Source organism: Panulirus ornatus, chromosome 55, assembly GCF_036320965.1.
Source record: "Panulirus ornatus isolate Po-2019 chromosome 55, ASM3632096v1, whole genome shotgun sequence".
Taxonomy (NCBI): Eukaryota; Metazoa; Arthropoda; class Malacostraca; order Decapoda; family Palinuridae; genus Panulirus; species Panulirus ornatus.
This window is the reverse complement of record NC_092278.1, coordinates 25941786-25963996: the sequence shown is the minus strand read 5'-3', so window position 1 is coordinate 25963996 and position 22211 is coordinate 25941786. Positions and strand designations below refer to the sequence as shown.

At 42.3% G+C, this 22211-nt stretch overlaps 1 protein-coding gene across 2 annotated transcripts in view; it reads left to right on the top strand.

Moving 5' to 3' along the window:
• The window catches only part of LOC139765616 (HMG box-containing protein 4), an 80990-nt gene that overhangs the window by 36135 nt on the left and 22644 nt on the right, over positions 1-22211 (top strand). For both annotated transcript variants that reach the window (XM_071693280.1, XM_071693279.1), the window contains exon 7: positions 14848-14912. In XM_071693280.1, coding sequence (XP_071549381.1) covers positions 14848-14912 — 65 coding nt within the window. The remainder of the gene's footprint in view (positions 1-14847; positions 14913-22211) is intronic.

Sequence of the window (22211 nt, the reverse complement as noted above, 5' to 3'; positions counted from 1 at the left end):
AAATGTGAACAGTTTACGAAGTTGTGCACAGAAAAATGATTGGTTTGAAGAGAGGAGATTCATAAGTATAAGAAGATGAGGAGGAAAGAGTCTCCAGGCATTTTTGGGTAGGGGATGGGGAGAAAGAATACTTCCCACGCATTCCTCACGTGTCGTAGAAGGCAACTAAAGGGGACGGGAGCGGAGGCTGGAAACCTTCCCCTCCTTGTATTTTAACTTTCTAAAAGGGGAAACAGAAGAAGGAGTCCCGCGGGGAGTGCTCATCCTCTTCGAAGGCTCAGATTGGAGTGTCTAAATGTGTGTGGATGTAACCAAGATGAGAAAAAAGGAGAGATAGGTAGTATGTTTGAGGGAAGGAACTGGGATGTTTTGGCTCTGAGTGAAATCAAGCTCAAGGGTAAAGGGGAAGAGTAGTTTGGGAATGTCTTGGGAGTAAAGTCAGGGGTTAGTGAGAGGACAAGAGCAAGGGAAGGAGTAGCACTACTCCTGAAACAGGAGTAGTGGGAGTATGTAATTGAGTGTAAGAAAGTAAACTCTAGATTGATATGGGTAAAACTGAAAGTTGATGGAGAGAGATGGGTGATTATTGGTGCATATGCACCTGGGCATGAGAAGAAAGATCATGAGAGGCAAGCGTTTTGGGAGCAGCTGAGTGAGTGTGTTAGTAGTTTTGATGCATGAGACCGGGTTATAGTGATGGGTGATTTGAATGCAAAGGTGAGTAATGTGGCAGTTGAGGGAATAATTGATGTACATGGGCTGTTCAGTGTTGTAAATGGAAATTGTGAAGAGCTTGTAGATTTATGTGCTGAAAAAGTGACTGGTGATTGGGAATACCTCGTTTAAGAAGAGATATATACATAAGTATATGTATGTAAGTAGGAGAGATGGCCAGAGAGCGTTATTGGATTACGTGTTAATTGATAGGCACGTGAAAGAGAGACTTTTGGATGTTGATGTGCTGAGAGGTGCAACTGGAGGGATGTCTGATCATTATCTTATGGAGGCGAAGGTGAAGATTTGTAAGGGTTTTCAGAAAAGAAGAGAGAATGTTGGGGTGAAAAGAGCGGTGAGAGTAAGTAAGCTTGGGAAGGAGACTTGTGTGAGGAAGTACCAGGAGGGACTGAGTACAGAATGGAAAAAGGTGTGAACAAAGGAGGTAAGGGGAGTGGGGGAGGAATGGGATGTATTTAGGGAAGCAGTGATGGCTTGCACAAAAGATGCTTGTGGCATGAGAAGCGTGGGAGGTGGGCAGAATAGAAAGGGTAGTGAGCGAGTGGTAGGATGAAGAGGTTAGATTTTTTTTATTAGTGAAAGAGAATAGAGAGGCATTTGGATGATTTTTGCAGGGAAATAATGCAAATGAGTGGGAGATGTATAAAAGAAAGAGCAAGGAGGTCAAGAGAAAGGTGCAAGAGGTGAAAAAGAGGGCAAATGAGAGTTGGGGTGAGAGAGTATCATTAAATTTTAGGGAGGATAAGAAGATGTTTCAGAAGTGGTAGAGGATGTGTGGATCAGGTGTTTGCTTTGAAGAATGTATGTGAGAAATACTTAGAAAAGCAAATGGATTTGTATGTAGCATTTATGGATCTGGAGAAGGCATATGATAGAGTTGATAGAGATGCTCTGTGGAAGGTATTAAGAATATATGGTGTGGGAGGCAAGTTGTTAGAAGCAGTGAAAAGTTTTTATCGAGGATGTAAGGCATGTGTACGTGTAGGAAGAGAGGAAAGTGATTGGTTCTCAGTGAATGTAGGTTTGCGGCAGGGGTGTGTGATGTCTCCATGGTTGTTTAATTTGTTTATGGATGGGGTTGTTAGGGAGGTAAATGCAAGAGTCTTGGAAAGAGGGGCAAGTATGAAGTCTGTTGGGGATGAGAGAGCTTGGGAAGTGAGTCAGTTGTTGTTCGCTGATGATACAGCGCTGGTGGCGGATTCATGTGAGAAACTGCAGAAGCTGGTGACGGAGTTTGGTAAAGTGTGTGGAAGAAGAAAGTTAAGAGTAAATGTGAATAAGAGCAAGGTTATTAGGTACAGTAGGGTTGAGGGTCAAGTCAATTGGGAGGTGAGTTTGAATGGTGAAAAACTGGAGGAAGTGAAGTGTTTTAGATATCTGGGAGTGGATCTGTCAGCGGATGGAACCATGGAAGCGGAAGTGGATCATAGGGTGGGGGAGGGGGCGAAAATTTTGGGAGCCTTGAAAAATGTGTGGAAGTCGAGAACATTATCCCGGAAAGCAAAAATGGGTATGTTTGAAGGAATAGTAGTTCCAACAATGTTGTATGGTTGCGAGGCGTGGGCTATGGATAGAGTTGTGCGCAGGAGGATGGATGTGCTGGAAATGAGATGTTTGAGGACAATGTGTGGTGTGAGGTGGTTTGATCGAGTAAGTAACGTAAGGGTAAGAGAGATGTGTGGAAATAAAAAGAGCGTGGTTGAGAGAGCAGAAGAGGGTGTTTTAAAATGGTTTGGGCACATGGAGAGAATGAGTGAGGAAAGATTGACCAAGAGGATATATGTGTCGGAGGTGGAGGGAACGAGGAGAAGAGGGAGACCAAATTGGAGGTGGATAGATGGAGTGAAAAAGATTTTGTGTGATCGGGGCCTGAACATGCAGGAGGGTGAAAGGAGGGCAAGGAATAGAGTGAATTGGAGCGATGTGGTATACAGGGGTTGACGTGCTGTCAGTGGATTGAATCAAGGCATGTGAAGCGTCGGGGTAAACCATGGAAAGCTGTGTAGGTATGTATATTTGTGTGTGTGGACGTGTGTATGTACATGTGTATGGGGGGGGGTTGGGCCATTTCTTTCGTATGTTTCCTTGCGCTACCTCGCAAACGCGGGAGACAGCGACAAAGTATAAAAAAAAAAAAAAAAAAAAAAGAAGATGTTTTGGAAGGAGGTGAATAAAGTGCGTAAGACAAGGGAACAAATGGGGACTTCAGTTAAGGGGGATAATGGGGAGGTGATAACAAGTAGTGGTAATGTGAGAAGGGGATAGAGTGAGTATTTTGAAGGTCTGTTGAATGTGTTTGATGTTAGAGTGGCAGATATAGGGTGTTTTGGTCGAGGTGGTGTGCAAAGTGAGAGGGTTAGGGAGAATGATTTGGTAAACAGAGAAGAGGTAGTAAAAGCTTTGCAGAAGATGAAAGCCGGCTAGGCAGCAGGTTTGGATGGTATTGAAGTGGAATTTATTAAAATAGGGGGTGACTGTATTGTTGACTGGTTGGTAAGGTTATTTAATGTATGTATGACTCATAGTGAGGTGCCTGAGGATTGGAGGAATGCTTGCATAGTGCCATTGTACAAAGGCAAAGGGGATAAAAGTGAGTGCTCAAATTACAGAGGTATAAGTTTGTTGAGTATTCCTGGTAAATTATATGGGAAGGTATTGATTGAGAGGGTGAAGGCATGTACAGAGCATCAGATTGGGGAAGATCATTGTGGTTTCAGAAGTGGTAGAGGATGTGTGGATCAGGTGTTTGCTTTGAAGAATGTATGTGAGAAATACTTAGAAAAGCAGATGGATTTGTATGTAGCATTTATAGATCTGGAGAAGGCATATGATAGAGTTGATAGAGATGCTGTATGGAAGGTATAAAGAATATATGGTGTGGGGGGGCAAGTTGTTAGAAGCAGTGAAAAGCATTTATCGAGGATGTAAGGCTTGTGTATGTGTAGGAAGAGAGGAAAGTGATTGGTTCTCATTGAATGTAGGTTTGCAGCAGGGGTGTGTGATGTCTCCATGATTGTTTAATTTGTTTATGGATGGGGTTGTTTGGGAGGTGAATGCAAGAGTTTTGGAAAGAGGGGCAAGTATGCTGTCTGTTGTGGATGAGAGAGCTTGGGAAGTGAGTCAGTTGTTGTTCGCTGATGATACAGTGCTGGTGGCTGATTCGTGTGAGAAACTGCAGAAGCTGGTGACTGAATTTAGTAAAGTGTGTGAAAGAAGAAAGTTGAGAGTAAATGTGAATAAGAGCAAGGTTATTAGGTACAGTAGGGTTGAGGGACAAGTCAATTGGGAGGTAATTTTGAATGGAGAAAAACTGGATGAAATGAAGTGTTTTAGATATCTGGGAGTGGATTTAGGAGCGGATGGAAGCGGAAGTGAATCATAGGGTGGGGGAGAGGGCGAAAGTTCTGCTAGCGTTGAAGAATGTGTGGAAGTCGAGAACATTATCTTGGAAAGCAAAAATGGGTAGGTTTGAGGGAATAGTGGTTCCAACAATGTTATGTGGTTGCGAGGCGTGGGCTATAGATAGAGTTGTGCGCAGGAGTGTGAATGTGCTGGAAATGAGATGTTTGAGGACAATATGTGGTGTGAGGTGGTTTGATCGAGTAAGTAATGAAAGGGTAAGAGAGATGTGTGGTAATAAAAAGAGTGTGGTTGAGAGAATAGAAGAGGGTGTTTTGAAATGGTTGGTCACATGGAGAGAATGAGTGAGGAAAGATTGACAGAGAGAATATATGTGTCAGAGGTGGAGGGAACGAGGAAAAGCGGGAGACCAAATTTTAGGTGGAAAGATGTAGTGAAAAAGATTTTGAGTGATGGGGGCCTGAGCATGCAGTAGGGTGAAAGGCGTGCAAGGAATAGAGTGAATTAGAATGATGTGGTATACCAGGGTCGACGTGCTGTCAATGGATTGAACCAGGGCATGTGAAGCGTCTGGGGTAAACCATGGAAAGTTTTGTGGGGTCTGGATGTGGAAAGGGAGCTGTGGTTTCAGTGCATTATACATGACAGCTAGAGACTGAGTGTGAACGAATGTGGCCTTTGTTGTCTTTTCCTAGCGCTACCTCGTGCACATGAGGGGGGAAGGGTTGTTATTTCATATGTGGCGGGGTGGCGATGGGAATGAATAAAGGCAAACAGTGTGAATTATGTACATGTGTATATATGAATATGTCTGTGTGTGTATATATATGTATACGTTGAGATGTATAGGTATGTATATTTGCATGTGTGGATGTGTATGTATATACATGTGTATGTGGGCGGGTTGGGCCATTCTTTCGTCTGTTTCCTTGCGCTACCTTGCTAATGCGGTAGACAGCGACAAAGGAAAATAATAATAAAATATGATTGACAGGCATGCAAAAGAAAGACTTTTGAGTATGAAATATGCTTCGAGGGGCAGCTGCTGGGATGTCTTATCTTTACCTTGTGGAGGCTCAGGTGAAGATTTTTAGAGTTTTTTACAAAAAAGAAACATGGTGAGAACAGAGTGGTGAAAGTCATTGACCATGAATAGGGTCCTCAGAAGAAATATCAGCTGAGATTGAAAGCAAAAAGGCATAAGTGAGTGTAAATTAAGCCAGGGTAGTAGGTGAGTAATGGGAGGTATTTAAGGAAGCAGTGCTGGCATGTAGCATGCTTAATATGGGAGGTAGGCAGATTACAAATTGAGTGGTGGGATGATGCAGTGAAGTTGTTAGTGAAACAGAAAAGGGAGGTATGTGGGTGATATGTACAGGGGAGGAGTGCAAATGTCTGAGAGATGTGGAAGAGAAAGAAGCATGAGATAAAGGAGGTGCAGGGGTTGAAAAAGAGGGCAAATGAGAGTTGGGGTAAATGAGTATTAGTAAACTTCAGGGAGAGTAAGATGCTTTGAAAGGAGGCTGATACTGTGCAAAAAACAAGAAAACAAATGGGAACATTGGTAAAGGGGGCAAATGAGGAATTAGTAACAGGTAGTGGTGAAGTGAGGAGATGGAGTGAGTATTTCGAAAGACTGTTGAATATATATGTACAGACACTTCTCATGATCCTTTGCAATGCTTTTTTATAGAATCATAGACTTTTTTTCACCACAGATACCATCCTCCCCCTAACAAAAAAATAATAACATTGATTACCTCTTTACTTTGAAATATCACTTAGTTTACTCTTTTTGTCCATCTGTGTTGAACAGGTAGGCTATCTTGAGGTTAGACTAGAAGCCTTTCTTATCCTAACTTTATTTGACTTGTCTTTTTTCACCTGGTTTACATTGCAGTAATCATTTGGCTTAAATAGAGGTTACTGCTGTTTTAGCACATGTGTATTTATTTGAGGGAATAATTGGTATGCATGGGGTGTTCAGTGTTGTAAATGGAAATGGTGAAGAGCTTGTAGATTTATGTGCTGAAAAAGGACTGATGATCGGGAATACCTGGTTTAAAAAGCGAGATATACATAAGTATACTTATGTAAGTAGGAGAGATGGCCAGAGAGCGTTATTGGATTACGTGTTAATGGACAGGCGTGCGAAAGAGAGACTTCTGGATGTCAATGTGCTGAGAGGTGCAACTGGAGGGATGTCTGATCATTATCTTGTGGAGGCTAAGGTGAAGATTAGTATGGGTTTTCAGAAAAGAAGAGTGAATGTTGGGGTGAAGAAGGTGGTGAGAGTAAGTGAGCTTGGGAAGGAGACCTGTGTGAAGAAGTATCAGGAGAGACTGTGTACAGAATGGAAAAAGGTGAGAACAATGGAAGTAAGGGGAGTGGGGGAGGAATGGGATGTATTTAGGGAATCAGTGATGGATTGCGCAAAAGATGCTTGTGGCATGAGAAGAGTGGGAGGTGGGCTGTTTAGAAAGGGTAGTGAGTGGTGGGATGAAGAAGTAAGAGTATTAGTGAAAGAGAAGAGAGAGGCATTTGGACGATTTTTGCAGGGAAAAAATGCAATTGAGTGGGAGAAGTATAAAAGAAAGAGACAGGAGGTCAAGAGAAAGGTGCAAGAGGTGAAAAAAAGGGCAAATGAGAGTTGGGGTGAGAGACTATCAGTAAATTTTAGGGAGAATAAAAAGATGTTCTGGAAGGAGGTAAATAGGGTGCGTAAGACAAGGGAGCAAATGGGAACTTCAGTGAAGGGCGTAAATGGGGAGGTGATAACAAGTAGTGGTGATGTGAGAAGGAGATGGAATGAGTATTTTGAAGGTTTGTTGAATGTGTCTGATGACAGAGTGGCAGATATAGGGTGTTTGGGTCGAGGTGGTGTGCAAAGTGAGAGGGTTAGGGAAAATGATTTGGTAAACAGAGAAGAGGTAGTAAAAGCTTTGCGGAAGATGAAAGCCGGCAAGGCAGCAGGTTTGGATGGTATTGCAGTGGAATTTATTAAAAAAGGGGGTGACTGTATTGTTGACTGGTTGGTAAGGTTATTTAATGTATGTATGACTCATGGTGAGGTGCCTGAGGATTGGCGGAATGCTTGCATAGTGCCATTGTACAAAGGCAAAGGGGATAAGAGTGAGTGCTCAAATTACAGAGGTATAAGTTTGTTGAGTATTCCTGGTAAATTATATGGGAGGGTATTGATTGAGAGGGTGAAGGCATGTACAGAGCATCAGATTGGGGAAGAGCAGTGTGGTTTCAGAAGTGGTAGAGGATGTGTGGATCAGGTGTTTGCTTTGAAGAATGTATGTGAGAAATACTTAGAAAAGCAAATGGATTTGTATGTAGCATTTATGGATCTGGAGAAGGCATATGATAGAGTTGATAGAGATGCTCTGTGGAAGGTATTAAGAATATATGGTGTGGGAGGAAAGTTGTTAGAAGCAGTGAAAAGTTTTTATCGAGGATGTAAGGCATGTGTACGTGTAGGAAGAGAGGAAAGTGATTGGTTCTTAGTGAATGTAGGTTTGCGGCAGGGGTGTGTGATGTCTCCATGGTTGTTTAATTTGTTTATGGATGGGGTTGTTAGGGAGGTAAATGCAAGAGTTTTGGAAAGAGGGGCAAGTATGAAGTCTGTTGGGGATGAGAGAGCTTGGGAAGTGAGTCAGTTGTTGTTCGCTGATGATACAGCGCTGGTGGCGGATTCATGTGAGAAACTGCAGAAGCTGGTGACGGAGTTTGGTAAAGTGTGTGGAAGAAGAAAGTTAAGAGTAAATGTCAATAAGAGCAAGGTTATTAGGTACAGTAGGGTTGAGGGTCAAGTCAATTGGGAGGTGAGTTTGAATGGTGAGAGGCTGGAGGAAGTGAAGTGTTTTAGATATCTGGGAGTGGATCTGTCAGCGGATGGAACCATGGAAGCGGAAGTGGATCATAGGGTGGGGGAGGGGGCGAAAATTTTGGGAGCCTTGAAAAATGTGTGGAAGTCGAGAACATTATCCCGGAAAGCAAAAATGGGTATGTTTGAAGGAATAGTAGTTCCAACAATGTTGTATGGTTGCGAGGCGTGGGCTATGGATAGAGTTGTGCGTAGGAGGATGGATGTGCTGGAAATGAGATGTTTGAGGACAATGTGTGGTGTGAGGTGGTTTGATCGAGTAAGTAACGTAAGGGTAAGAGAGATGTGTGGAAATAAAAAGAGCGTGGTTGAGAGAGCAGAAGAGGGTGTTTTGAAGTGGTTTGGGCACATGGAGAGAATGAGTGAGGAAAGATTGACCAAGAGGATATATTGTCGGAGGTGGAGGGAACGAGGAGAAGAGGGAGACCAAATTGGAGGTGGAAAGATGGAGTGAAAAAGAATTTTGTGTGATGGGGGCCTGAACATGCAGGAGGGTGAAAGGAGGCAAGGAATAGAGTGAAATGGAGCGATGTGGTATACAGGGGTTGACGTGCTGTCAGTGGATTGAATCAAGGCATGTGAAGCGTCCGGGGTAAACCATGGAAAGCTGTGTAGGTATGTATATTTGTGTGTGTGGACGTGTGTATGTACATGTAATGGGGGGGGGTTGGGCCATTTCTTTCGTATGTTTCCTTGCGCTACCTCGCAAACGCGGAGACAGCGACAAAGTATAAAAAAAAAAAAAAAAAAAAAAAGATTTTTGGAAGGAGGTGAATAAAGTGCGTAAGACAAGGGAACAAATGGGGACTTCAGTTAAGGGGGATAATGGGGAGGTGATAACAAGTAGTGGTAATGTGAGAAGGGGATAGAGTGAGTATTTTGAAGGTCTGTTGAATGTGTTTTGATGTTAGAGTGGCAGATATAGGGTGTTTTGGTCGAGGTGGTGTGCAAAGTGAGAGGGTTAGGGAGAATGATTTGGTAAACAGAGAAGAGGTATAAAAGCTTTGCAGAAGATGAAAGCCGGCTAGGCACCCAGGTTTGGATGGTATTGAAGTGGAATTTATTAAAATAGGGGGTGACTGTATTGTTGACGGGTTTGGGTAAGGTTATTTAATGTATGTATGACTCATAGTGAAGTGCCTGAGGATTGGAGGAATGCTTGCATAGTGCCATTGTACAAAGGCAAAGGGGATAAAAGTGAGTGCTCAAATTACAGAGGTATAAGTTTGTTGAGTATTCCTGGTAAATTATATGGGAAGGTATTGATTGAGAGGGTGAAGGCATGTACAGAGCATCAGATTGGGGAAGATCATTGTGGTTTCAGAAGTGGTAGAGGATGTGTGGATCAGGTGTTTGCTTTGAAGAATGTATGTGAGAAATACTTAGAAAAGCAGATGGATTTGTATGTAGCATTTATAGATCTGGAGAAGGCATATGATAGAGTTGATAGAGATGCTGTATGGAAGGTATAAAGAAAAATATGGTGTGGGGGGCAAGTTGTTAGAAGCAGTGAAAAGCATTTATCGAGGATGTAAGGCTGTGTATGTGTAGGAAGAGAGGAAAGTGATTGGTTCTCATTGAATGTAGGTTTGCAGCAGGGGTGTGTGATGTCTCCATGATTGTTTAATTTGTTATGGATGGGGTTGTTTGGGAGGTGAATGCAAGAGTTTTGGAAAGAGGGGCAAGTATGCTGTCTGTTGTGGATGAGAGAGCTTGGGAAGTGAGTCAGTTGTTGTTCGCTGATGATACAGTGCTGGTGGCTGATTCGTGTGAGAAACTGCAGAAGCTGGTGACTGAATTTAGTAAAGTGTGTGAAAGAAGAAAGTTGAGAGTAAATGTGAATAAGAGCAAGGTTATTAGGTACAGTAGGGTTGAGGGACAAGTCAATTGGGAGGTAATTTTGAATGGAGAAAAACTGGATGAAATGAAGTGTTTTAGATATCTGGGAGTGGATTTAGGAGCGGATGGAAGCGGAAGTGAATCATAGGGTGGGGGAGAGGCGAAAGTTCTGCTAGCGTTGAAGAATGTGTGGAAGTCGAGAACATTATCTTGAAAGCAAAAATGGGTAGGTTTGAGGGAATAGTGGTTCCAACAATGTTATGTGGTTGCGAGGCGTGGGCTATAGATAGAGTTGTGCGCAGGAGTGTGAATGTGCTGGAAATGAGATGTTTGAGGACAATATGTGGTGTGAGGTGGTTTGATCGAGTAAGTAAAAGAAAGGGTAAGAGAGATGTGTGGTAATAAAAAGAGTGTGGTTGAGAGAAAAAGAAGAGGGTGTTTTGAAATGGTTGGTCACATGGAGAGAATGAGTGAGGAAAGATTGACAGAGAGAATATATGTGTCAGAGGTGGAGGGAACGAGGAAAAGCGGGAGACCAAATTTTAGGTGGAAAGATGTAAATGAAAAAGATTTTGAGTGATGGGGCCTGAGCATGCAGTAGGGTGAAAGGCGTGCAAGGAATAGAGTGAATTAGAATGATGTGTATACCAGGGTCGACGTGCTGTCAATGGATTTGAACCAGGGCATGTGAAGCGTCTGGGGTAAACCATGGAAAGTTTTTGTGGGGTCTGGATGTGGAAAGGGAGCTGTGGTTTCAGTGCATTATACATGACAGCTAGAGACTGAGTGTGAACGAATGTGGCCTTTGTTGTCTTTTCCTAGCGCTACCTCGTGCACATGAGGGGGAAGGGTTGTTATTTCATATGTGGCGGTGTGGGGATGGGAATGAATAAAGGCAAACATGTGAATTATGTACATGTGTAAAATATAATATGTCTGTGTGTGTATATATATGTATACTTGAGATGTATAGGTATGGGATATTTGCATGTGTGGATGTGTATGTATATACATGTGTATGTGGGCGGGTTGGGCCATTCTTTCGTCTGTTTCCTTGCGCTACCTTGCTAAGCGGTAGACAGCGACAAAGGAAAATAATAATAAAATATGATTGACAGGCATGCAAAAGAAAGACTTTTGAGTATGAAATATGCTTCGAGGGCCAGCTGCTGGGGTGTCTTATCTTTACCTTGTGGAGGCTCAGGTGAAGATTTTTAGAGTTTTTTTACAAAAAAGAAACATGGTGAGAACAAGTGGTGAAAGTCATTGACCATGACTAAAGGGGCCTCAGAAAAATATCAGCTGAGATTGAAAGCAAAAAGGCATAAGTGATGTAAATTAAGCCAGGGTAGTAGGTGAGTAATGGAGGTATTTAAGGAAGCAGTGCTGGCATGTAGCATGCTTAATATGGGAGGTAGGGAGATTACAAATTGAGTGGTGGGATGATGCAGTGAAGTTGTTAGTGAAACAGAAAAGGGAGGTATGTGGGTGATATGTACAGGGGAGGAGTGCAAATGTCTGAGAGATGTGGAAGAGAAAGAAGCATGAGATAAAGGAGGTGCAGGGGTTGAAAAAGAGGGCAAATGAGAGTTGGGGTAAATGAGTATTAGTAAACTTCAGGGAGAGTAAGATGCTTTGAAAGGAGGCTGATACTGTGCAAAAAACAAGAAAACAAATGGAACATTGGTAAAGGGGGCAAATGAGGAATTAGTAACAGGTAGTGGTGAAGTGAGGAGATGGAGTGAGTATTTCGAAAGACTGTTGAATATAATGTACAGACACTTCTCATGATCCTTTGCAATGCTTTTTTATAGAATCATAGACTTTTTTTCACCACAGATACCATCCTCCCCTAACAAAAAAATAATAACATTGATTACCTCTTTACTTTGAAATATCACTTAGTTTACTCTTTTTGTCCATCTGTGTTGAACAGGTAGGCTATCTTGAGGTTAGACTAGAAGCCTTTCTTATCCAAACTTTATTTGACTTGTCTTTTTTCACCTGGTTTACATTGCAGTAATCATTTGGCTTAAATAGAGGTTACTGCTGTTTTAGCACATGTGTATTTATTTGAGGGAATAATTGGTATGCATGGGGTGTATCAGTGTTTAAATGGAAATGGTGAAGAGCTTGTAATTTATGTGCTGAAAAAGGACTGATGATCGGGAATACCTGGTTTAAAAAGCGAGATATACATAAGTATACTTATGTAAGTAGGAGAGATGGCCAGAGAGCGTTATTGGATTACGTGTAATGGACAGGCGTGCGAAAGAGAGACTTCTGGATGTCAATGTGCTGAGAGGTGCAACTGGAGGGATGTCTGATCATTATCTTGTGGAGGCTAAGGTGAAGATTATATGGTTTTTCAGAAAAGAAGAGTGAATGTGGGGTGAAGAAGGTGGTGAGAGTAAGTGAGCTTGGGAAGGAGACCTGTGTGAAGAAGTATCAGGAGAGACTGTGTACAGAATGGAAAAAGGTGAGAACAATGGAAGTAAGGGGAGTGGGGGAGGAATGGGATGTATTTAGGGAATCAGTGATGGATTGCGCAAAAGATGCTTGTGGCATGAGAAGAGTGGGAGGTGGGCTGTTTAGAAAGGGTAGTGAGTGGTGGGATGAAGAAGTAAGAGTATTAGTGAAAGAGAAGAGAGAGGCATTTGGACGATTTTTGCAGGGAAAAAATGCAATTGAGTGGGAGAAGTATAAAAGAAAGAGACAGGAGGTCAAGAGAAAGGTGCAAGAGGTGAAAAAAAAGGGCAAATGAGAGTTGGGGTGAGAGACTATCAGTAAATTTTAGGGAGAATAAAAAGATGTTCTGGAAGGAGGTAAATAGGGTGCGTAAGACAAGGGAGCAAATGGGAACTTCAGTGAAGGGCGTAAATGGGGAGGTGATAACAAGTAGTGGTGATGTGAGAAGGAGATGGAATGAGTATTTTGAAGGTTTGTTGAATGTGTCTGATGACAGAGTGGCAGATATAGGGTGTTTGGGTCGAGGTGGTGTGCAAAGTGAGAGGGTTAGGGAAAATGATTTGGTAAACAGAGAAGAGGTAGTAAAAGCTTTGCGGAAGATGAAAGCCGGCAAGGCAGCAGGTTTGGATGGTATTGCAGTGGAATTTATTAAAAAAGGGGGTGACTGTATTGTTGACTGGTTGGTAAGGTTATTTAATGTATGTATGACTCATGGTGAGGTGCCTGAGGATTGGCGGAATGCTTGCATAGTGCCATTGTACAAAGGCAAAGGGGATAAGAGTGAGTGCTCAAATTACAGAGGTATAAGTTTGTTGAGTATTCCTGGTAAATTATATGGGAGGGTATTGATTGAGAGGGTGAAGGCATGTACAGAGCATCAGATTGGGGAAGAGCAGTGTGGTTTCAGAAGTGGTAGAGGATGTGTGGATCAGGTGTTTGCTTTGAAGAATGTATGTGAGAAATACTTAGAAAAGCAAATGGATTTGTATGTAGCATTTATGGATCTGGAGAAGGCATATGATAGAGTTGATAGAGATGCTCTGTGGAAGGTATTAAGAATATATGGTGTGGGAGGAAAGTTGTTAGAAGCAGTGAAAAGTTTTTATCGAGGATGTAAGGCATGTGTACGTGTAGGAAGAGAGGAAAGTGATTGGTTCTTAGTGAATGTAGGTTTGCGGCAGGGGTGTGTGATGTCTCCATGGTTGTTTAATTTGTTTATGGATGGGGTTGTTAGGGAGGTAAATGCAAGAGTTTTGGAAAGAGGGGCAAGTATGAAGTCTGTTGGGGATGAGAGAGCTTGGGAAGTGAGTCAGTTGTTGTTCGCTGATGATACAGCGCTGGTGGCGGATTCATGTGAGAAACTGCAGAAGCTGGTGACGGAGTTTGGTAAAGTGTGTGGAAGAAGAAAGTTAAGAGTAAATGTCAATAAGAGCAAGGTTATTAGGTACAGTAGGGTTGAGGGTCAAGTCAATTGGGAGGTGAGTTTGAATGGTGAGAGGCTGGAGGAAGTGAAGTGTTTTAGATATCTGGGAGTGGATCTGTCAGCGGATGGAACCATGGAAGCGGAAGTGGATCATAGGGTGGGGGAGGGGGCGAAAATTTTGGGAGCCTTGAAAAATGTGTGGAAGTCGAGAACATTATCCCGGAAAGCAAAAATGGGTATGTTTGAAGGAATAGTAGTTCCAACAATGTTGTATGGTTGCGAGGCGTGGGCTATGGATAGAGTTGTGCGTAGGAGGATGGATGTGCTGGAAATGAGATGTTTGAGGACAATGTGTGGTGTGAGGTGGTTTGATCGAGTAAGTAACGTAAGGGTAAGAGAGATGTGTGGAAATAAAAAGAGCGTGGTTGAGAGAGCAGAAGAGGGTGTTTTGAAGTGGTTTGGGCACATGGAGAGAATGAGTGAGGAAAGATTGACCAAGAGGATATATGTGTCGGAGGTGGAGGGAACGAGGAGAAGAGGGAGACCAAATTGGAGGTGGAAAGATGGAGTGAAAAGGATTTTGTGTGATCGGGGCCTGAACATGCAGGAGGGTGAAAGGAGGGCAAGGAATAGAGTGAATTGGAGCGATGTGGTATACAGGGGTTGACGTGCTGTCAGTGGATTGAATCAAGGCATGTGAAGCGTCTGGGGTAAACCATGGAAAGCTGTGTAGGTATGTATATTTGCGTGTGTGGACGTGTGTATGTACATGTGTATGGGGGGGGTTGGGCCATTTTTTCGTCTGTTTCCTTGCGCTACCTCGCAAACGCGGGAGACAGCGACAAAGTATAAAAAAAAAAAAAAAAAAAAAAGTATTTATATAATTACTTATTTGTACAGTATGGGAAGGGAGTTATCTGGTTGTAGGGCCAAATAAGAATAAAGGATGTGGACAGCAAGGTTAAGAGAATAGTTCTTTCTCAAATGCTTAGAGGCAAACTCAGAAAACCATATCTCATTTCAGTTTTTATATTTGTTTGCCCTGTTTCCTCAGATGGGATCTCTCAGGGTTTTATTACCCATTCTTCCTTCCAAATAAACTCTCTGCAAATATTTCCCTTTTTTGCAGATTTCTCAGCAGTTAATAAAAGACTTGGAGAACTTTGGGCTCTAGTTCCAACCACACAAAAATATGTAAGTAGTGTGCATGATTAGGACAGAAAATCAGTAATACTGTCATGCATTTTTTTATAGATAAGAGAATACAAAATTCAAGTGATATAAAACATTTTGCAGTCATAGTTGAATATAGGAAAAAGTATAGAAATGTAATCTAGGAGCGATTGTGAGTATATCTTAGGACTACAGGTGCACCACCGATTTTCCAGCACTCTTGGTTCCAAAGCCTTGCCAAATAAACCACTATGCCGGACCAACCATGGTCATGTAATAATAATTCATCAGCACACCTCTAACTCACTAATTATACATCTCCCATGTGTCTAAAGTATACCATGGACTGCTAGAAATTTTATGTGAATATTAAATGTAAATTGAATAAATAAATGAAATACATTATACACCTGCTCAGGACTGAGTTGCTCATCAGCTCTGAGTTTCGCAAATTCATCCACATACTCAGCAGCTATTTTGCAGTTTGCAGACCGCTTTTTTCCACGCACTTTATTCTTGGAAATTCTATGATGCTTCTTGAATCTGAATCCATCCTTCACTGTAGTCATGCTCATGTAATTTAAGTTCTTTATAGAACAACTTATCCTGGTCCATTATCATGCTACCTGACAAGACCAAAGTCCACTCCATCACTCCAACGCTGTTGAAACCATTGCATCATCACTCGATCGTGCTTAGTACTCTTACCAGCTTTCATAGTTTTTCTAATCGTCATTTGCTACTTGGAATCATTGTCTGCATAGAATTTCAACATTTTCTCCCTTCGCTTCTTTATATCATAAAAAGATGATGAACCAATACTGTAGATGTCACACAGCTTATACATTGAAACACCACGGTCAATTTTTTCAACAGTCCTACTTTAGCTTGGATCGATATGGACTGGTGTTTATGTTTGACATCACGACTGACACTCTCATATGTCTTAGAAGCTATGGCTAGAGTTACATTTAAGCAAAATAAGCTAAGAATTTTGCAGAATTGTGGTATCACCACCTACAAGTGCAGTGTAAAGAATGTAAATAAGCGCGCCCTACACACAATGCCATCTATGACCACCCAGTAAACTAGTCTGGGGGCAGCGGTAATTTCAAGTTCCCTCACATAATTTTGTCTGGACTAAACGAGGTGCTGAACTATCAGATGCCGGAAGATTGGTGGTGTGCCTGTACTAGTAAAATCGTATTCCTGTGTAATACGAATAAATTTAAGTGATTTTTCAGTATAGAAAAGAGATTTGTGGTAAATACTTTATGTTATTGACTCTGTATTTAAGATTATTTTCTGCAGACTAGTGTTGTTTGATATCCATTTCTATTAAATAACTAGTCCCACACACATTTGATATAAGACCCCAGGACCCCTAATATATCTGTCTATTTACTTACTTAGTTCCTGGCCTGGGAGTCCCTTCTATCTTAGTGAGGCTCCTGTAGCACTCGGGGAGCTTGCCACATCCACTGATCAGGACCATAGGTCATACAGTGTTGTATTGTGTTGTGATGTGTTTATGTCTATGTGCAGAGAGTGCAGGCAGGTGAGTAATATGTGCTTAGTGTCCTCTTTATGATAGTTGCATTGTGGGCTTGAGGGACCTTGGAATATGTTGTAATTGTGTTTGTAGTGTTGTAATGATAGGAGAGTGTGACATTTTTGTCTGGGGAGAATGGTTTTTGATGGTTGTATGTCTGGTAGGTTGGAATTTAAAACTTTGTTTGGAAGTCAGTTCTTTAGTGCTAGTCAGGTTATCTCAGTGTGTATGTGTTATGTTGGAGTTGTATTTTTTTTGGGGGGGGAGGGCGTGGCAAGACCTGTTAGTAAGAGGTTACTGTAGTGTGAGGTTGGGGCACAATTACTATTTCTACTTAGGGGTTGGTGGTTAGTAAAGAGTAGTTTGGATGGGAGGGGTTTAGTAGTGTTGCATTAATTTGAGTGCCAGACATGTTGAGGTAGGACTGTATCTGGGGGATCTTTGCTTCATGATAAAGATGTTGAGCATTTTTGGTTGCGAGGCAGTTAGTGACTTAAAATTGCATTATTTGTGTAGTTTGCAGGCTATTTAAAGTTACACCATGAGTGAAAAGTCATCTTTTTAAGGTTTTATCATTGAGAGTACACTATTATTATTATCAGTATTATAATTATTATTATTATAATTATTATATGGGCATGAGAAGAAAGATCATGAGAGGCAAGTGTTTTGGGAGCAGCTGAATGAGTGTGTTAGTGGTTTTGATGCACGAGACCGGGTTATAGTGATGGGTGATTTGAATGCAAAGGTGAGTAATGTGGCAGTTGAGGGAATGATTGGTATACATGGGGTGTTCAGTGTTGTAAATGGAAATGGTGAAGAGCTTGTAGATTTATGTGCTGAAAAAGGACTGATGATTGGGAATACCTGGTTTAAAAAGCGAGATATACATAAGTATACTTATGTAAGTAGGAGAGATGGCCAGAGAGCGTTATTGTATTACGTGTTAATTGACAGGCGTGCGAAAGAGAGACTTTTGGATGTTAATGTGCTGAGAGGTGCAACTGGAGGGATGTCTGATCATTATCTTGTGGAGGCTAAGGTGAAGATTTGTATGGGTTTTCAGAAAAGAAGAGTGAATGTTGGGGTGAAGAGGGTGGTGAGAGTAAGTGAGCTTGGGAAGGAGACCTGTGTGAGGAAGTACCAGGAGAGACTGTGTACAGAATGGAAAAAGGTGAGAACAATGGAAGTAAGGGGAGTGGGGGAGGAATGGGATGTATTTAGGGAATCAGTGATGGATTGCGCAAAAGATGCTTGTGGCATGAGAAGAGTGGGAGGTGGGTTGATTAGAAAGGGTAGTGAGTGGTGGGATGAAGAAGTAAGAGTATTAGTGAAAGAGAAGAGAGAGGCATTTGGACGATTTTTGCAGGGAAAAAATGCAGTTGAGTGGGAGATGTATAAAAGAAAGAGACAGGAGGTCAAGAGAAAGGTGCAAGAGGTGAAAAAAAGGGCAAATGAGAGTTGGGGTGAGAGAGTATCATTAAATTTTAGGGAGAATAAAAAGATGTTCTGGAAGGAGGTAAATAAAGTGCGTAAGACAAGGGAGCAAATGGGAACTTCAGTGAAGGGCGCAAATGGGGAGGTGATAACAAGTAGTGGTGATGTGAGAAGGAGATGGAGTGAGTATTTTGAAGGTTTGTTGAATGTGTTTGATGATAGAGTGGCAGATATAGGGTGTTTTGGTCGAGGTGGTGTGCAAAGTGAGAGGGTTAGGGAAAATGATTTGGTAAACAGAGAAGAGGTAGTAAAAGCTTTGCGGAAGATGAAAGCCAGCAAGGCAGCAGGTTTGGATGGTATTGCAGTGGAATTTATTAAAAAAGGGGGTGACTGTATTGTTGACTGGTTGGTAAGGTTATTTAATGTATGTATGACTCATGGTAAGGTGCCTGAGGATTGGCGGAATGCGTGCATAGTGCCATTGTACAAAGGCAAAGGGGATAAGAGTGAGTGCTCAAATTACAGAGGTATGTATATATATGTATGTGTGTGTGTGTGTGTATATGTGCGTATGTATGTGTATGTGTGTGTATGTGTATATGTATATATATGTGTATATTATCCCTGGGGATAGGGGTGAAAGAATACTTCCCACGTATTCCTTGCGTGTCGTAGAAAGCGACTAGAGGGGACGGGAGCGGGGGGCCAGAAATCCTCCCCTCCTTGTATTAACTTTCTAAAATGGGAAACAGAAGGAGTCACGCGGGGAGTGCTCATCCTCCTCGAAGGCTCAGAGTGGGGTGCCTAAATGTGTGTGGATGTAACCAAGATGTGAAAAAAGGAGAGATAGGTAGTATGTTTGAGGAAAGGAACCTGGATGTTTTGGCTCTGAGTGAAACGAAGCTCAAGGGTAAAGGGGAAGAGTGGTTTGGGAATGTCTGGGGAGTAAAGTCAGGGGTTAGTGAGAGGACAAGAGCAAGGGAAGGAGTAGCAATACTCCTGAAACAAGAGTTGTGGGAGTATGTGATAGAGTGTAAGAAAGTAAATTCTCGATTAATATGGGTAAAACTGAAAGTTGATGGAGAGAGGTGGGTGATTATTGGTGCATATGCACCTGGGCATGAGAAGAAAGATCAAGAGAGGCAAGTGTTTTGGGAGCAGCTGAATGAGTGTGTTAGTGGTTTTGATGCACGAGACCGGGTTATAGTGATGGGTGATTTGAATGCAAAGGTGAGTAATGTGGCAGTTGAGGGAATAATTGGTATACATGGGGTGTTCAGTGTTGTAAATGGAAATGGTGAAGAGCTTGTAGATTTATGTGCTGAAAAAGGACTGATGATTGGGAATACCTGGCTTAAAAAGCGAGATATACATAAGTATACTTATGTAAGTAGGAGAGATGGCCAGAGAGCGTTATTGTATTACGTGTTAATTGACAGGCGTGCGAAAGAGAGACTTTTGGATGTTAATGTGCTGAGAGGTGCAACTGGAGGGATGTCTGATCATTATCTTGTGGAGGCTAAGGCGAAGATTTGTATGGGTTTTCAGAAAAGAAGAGTGAATGTTGGGGTGAAGAGGGTGGTGAGAGTAAGTGAGCTTGAGAAGGAGACCTGTGTGAGGAAGTACCAGGAGAGACTGAGTACAGAATGGAAAAAGGTGAGAACAATGGAAGCAAGGGGAGTGGGGGAGGAATGGGATGTATTTAGGGAATCAGTGATGGATTGCGCAAAAGATGCCTGTGGCATGAGAAGAGTGGGAGGTGGGTTGATTAGAAAGGGTAGTGAGTGGTGGGATGAAGAAGTAAGAGTATTAGTGAAAGAGAAGAGAGAGGCATTTGGACGATTCTTGCAGGGAAAACATGCAATTGAGTGGGAGATGTATAAAAGAAAGAGACAGGAGGTCAAGAGAAAGGTGCAAGAGGTGAAAAAAAGGGCAAATGAGAGTTGGGGTGAGAGAGTATCATTAAATTTTAGGGAGAATAAAAAGATGTTCTGGAAGGAGGTAAATAAAGTGCGTAAGGCAAGGGAGCAAATGGGAACTTCAGTGAAGGGCGCAAATGGGGAGGTGATAACAAGTAGTGGTGATGTGAGAAGGAGATGGAGTGAGTATTTTGAAGGTTTGTTGAATGTGTTTGATGATAGAGTGGCAGATATAGGGTGTTTTGGTCGAGGTGGTGTGCAAAGTGAGAGGGTTAGGGAAAATGATTTGGTAAACAGAGAAGAGGTAGTGAAAGCTTTGCGGAAGATGAAAGCCGGCAAGGCAGCAGGTTTGGATGGTATTGCAGTGGAATTTATTAAAAAGGGGGTGACTGTATTGTTGACTGGTTGGTAAGGTTATTTAATGTATGTATGACTCATGGTGAGATGCCTGAGGATTGGCGGAATGCGTGCATAGTGCCATTGTACAAAGGCAAAGGGGATAAGAGTGAATGCTCAAATTACAGAGGTATAAGTTTGTTGAGTATTCCTGGTAAATTATATGGGAGGGTATTGATTGAGAGGGTGAAGGCATGTACAGAGCATCAGATTGGGGAAGAGCAGTGTGGTTTCAGAAGTGGTAGAGGATGTGTGGATCAGGTGTTTGCTTTGAAGAATGTATGTGAGAAATACTTAGAAAAGCAAATGGATTTGTATGTAGCATTTATGGATCTGGAGAAGGCATATGATAGAGTTGATAGAGATGCTCTGTGGAAGGTATTAAGAATATATGGTGTGGGAGGAAAGTTGTTAGAAGCAGTGAAAAGTTTTTATCGAGGATGTAAGGCATGTGTACGTGTAGGAAGAGAGGAAAGTGATTGGTTCTCAATGAATGTAGGTTTGCGGCAGGGGTGTGTGATGTCTCCATGGTTGTTTAATTTGTTTATGGATGGGGTTGTTAGGGAGGTAAATGCAAGAGTTTTGGAAAGAGGGGCAAGTATGAAGTCTGTTGGGGATGAGAGAGCTTGGGAAGTGAGTCAGTTGTTGTTCGCTGATGATACAGCGCTGGTGGCTGATTCATGTGAGAAACTGCAGAAGCTGGTGACTGAGTTTGGTAAAGTGTGTGGAAGAAGAAAGTTAAGAGTAAATGTGAATAAGAGCAAGGTTATTAGGTACAGTAGGGTTGAGGGTCAAGTCAATTGGGAGGTGAGTTTGAATGGAGAAAAACTGGAGGAAGTGAAGTGTTTTAGATATCTGGGAGTGGATCTGGCAGCGGATGGAACCATGGAAGCGGAAGTGGATCATAGGGTGGGGGAGGGGGCGAAAATTCTGGGGGCCTTGAAGAATGTGTGGAAGTCGAGAACATTATCTCGGAAAGCAAAAATGGGTATGTTTGAAGGAATAGTGGTTCCAACAATGTTGTATGGTTGCGAGGCGTGGGCTATGGATAGAGTTGTGCGCAGGAGGATGGATGTGCTGGAAATGAGATGTTTGAGGACAATGTGTGGTGTGAGGTGGTTTGATCGAGTGAGTAACGTAAGGGTAAGAGAGATGTGTGGAAATAAAAGGAGAGTGGTTGAGAGAGCAGAAGAGGGTGTTTTGAAGTGGTTTGGGCACATGGAGAGGATGAGTGAGGAAAGATTGACCAAGAGGATATATATGTCGGAGGTGGACGGAGCAAGGAGAAGAGGGAGACCAAATTGGAGGTGGAAAGATGGAGTGAAAAAGATTTTGTGTGATCGGGGCCTGAACATGCAGGAGGGTGAAAGGAGGGCAAGGAATAGAGTGAATTGGAGCGATGTGGTATACCGGGGTTGACGTGCTGTCAGTGGATTGAATCAAGGTATGTGAAGCGTCTGGGGTAAACCATGGAAAGCTGTGTAGGTATGTATATTTACGTGTGTGGACGTATGTATATACATGTGTATGGGGGTGGGTTGGGCCATTTCTTTCGTCTGTTTCCTTGCGCTACCTCGCAAACGCGGGAGACAGCGACAAAGTATAAAAAAAAAAAAAAAAAAAAGTTTGTTGAGTATTCCTGGTAAATTATATGGGAGGGTATTGATTGAGAGGGTGAAGGCATGTACAGAGCATCAGATTGGGGAAGAGCAGTGTGGTCTCAGAAGTGGTAGAGGATGTGTGGATCAGGTGTTTGCTTTGAAGAATGTATGTGAGAAATACTTAGAAAAGCAAATGGATTTGTATGTAGCATTTATGGATCTGGAGAAGGCATATGATAGAGTTGATAGAGATGCTCTGTGGAAGGTATTAAGAATATATGGTGTGGGAGGCAAGTTGTTAGAAGCAGTGAAAAGTTTTTATCGAGGATGTAAGGCATGTGTACGTGTAGGAAGAGAGGAAAGTGATTGATTCTCAGTGAATATAGGTTTGCAGCAGGGGTGTGTGATGTCTCCA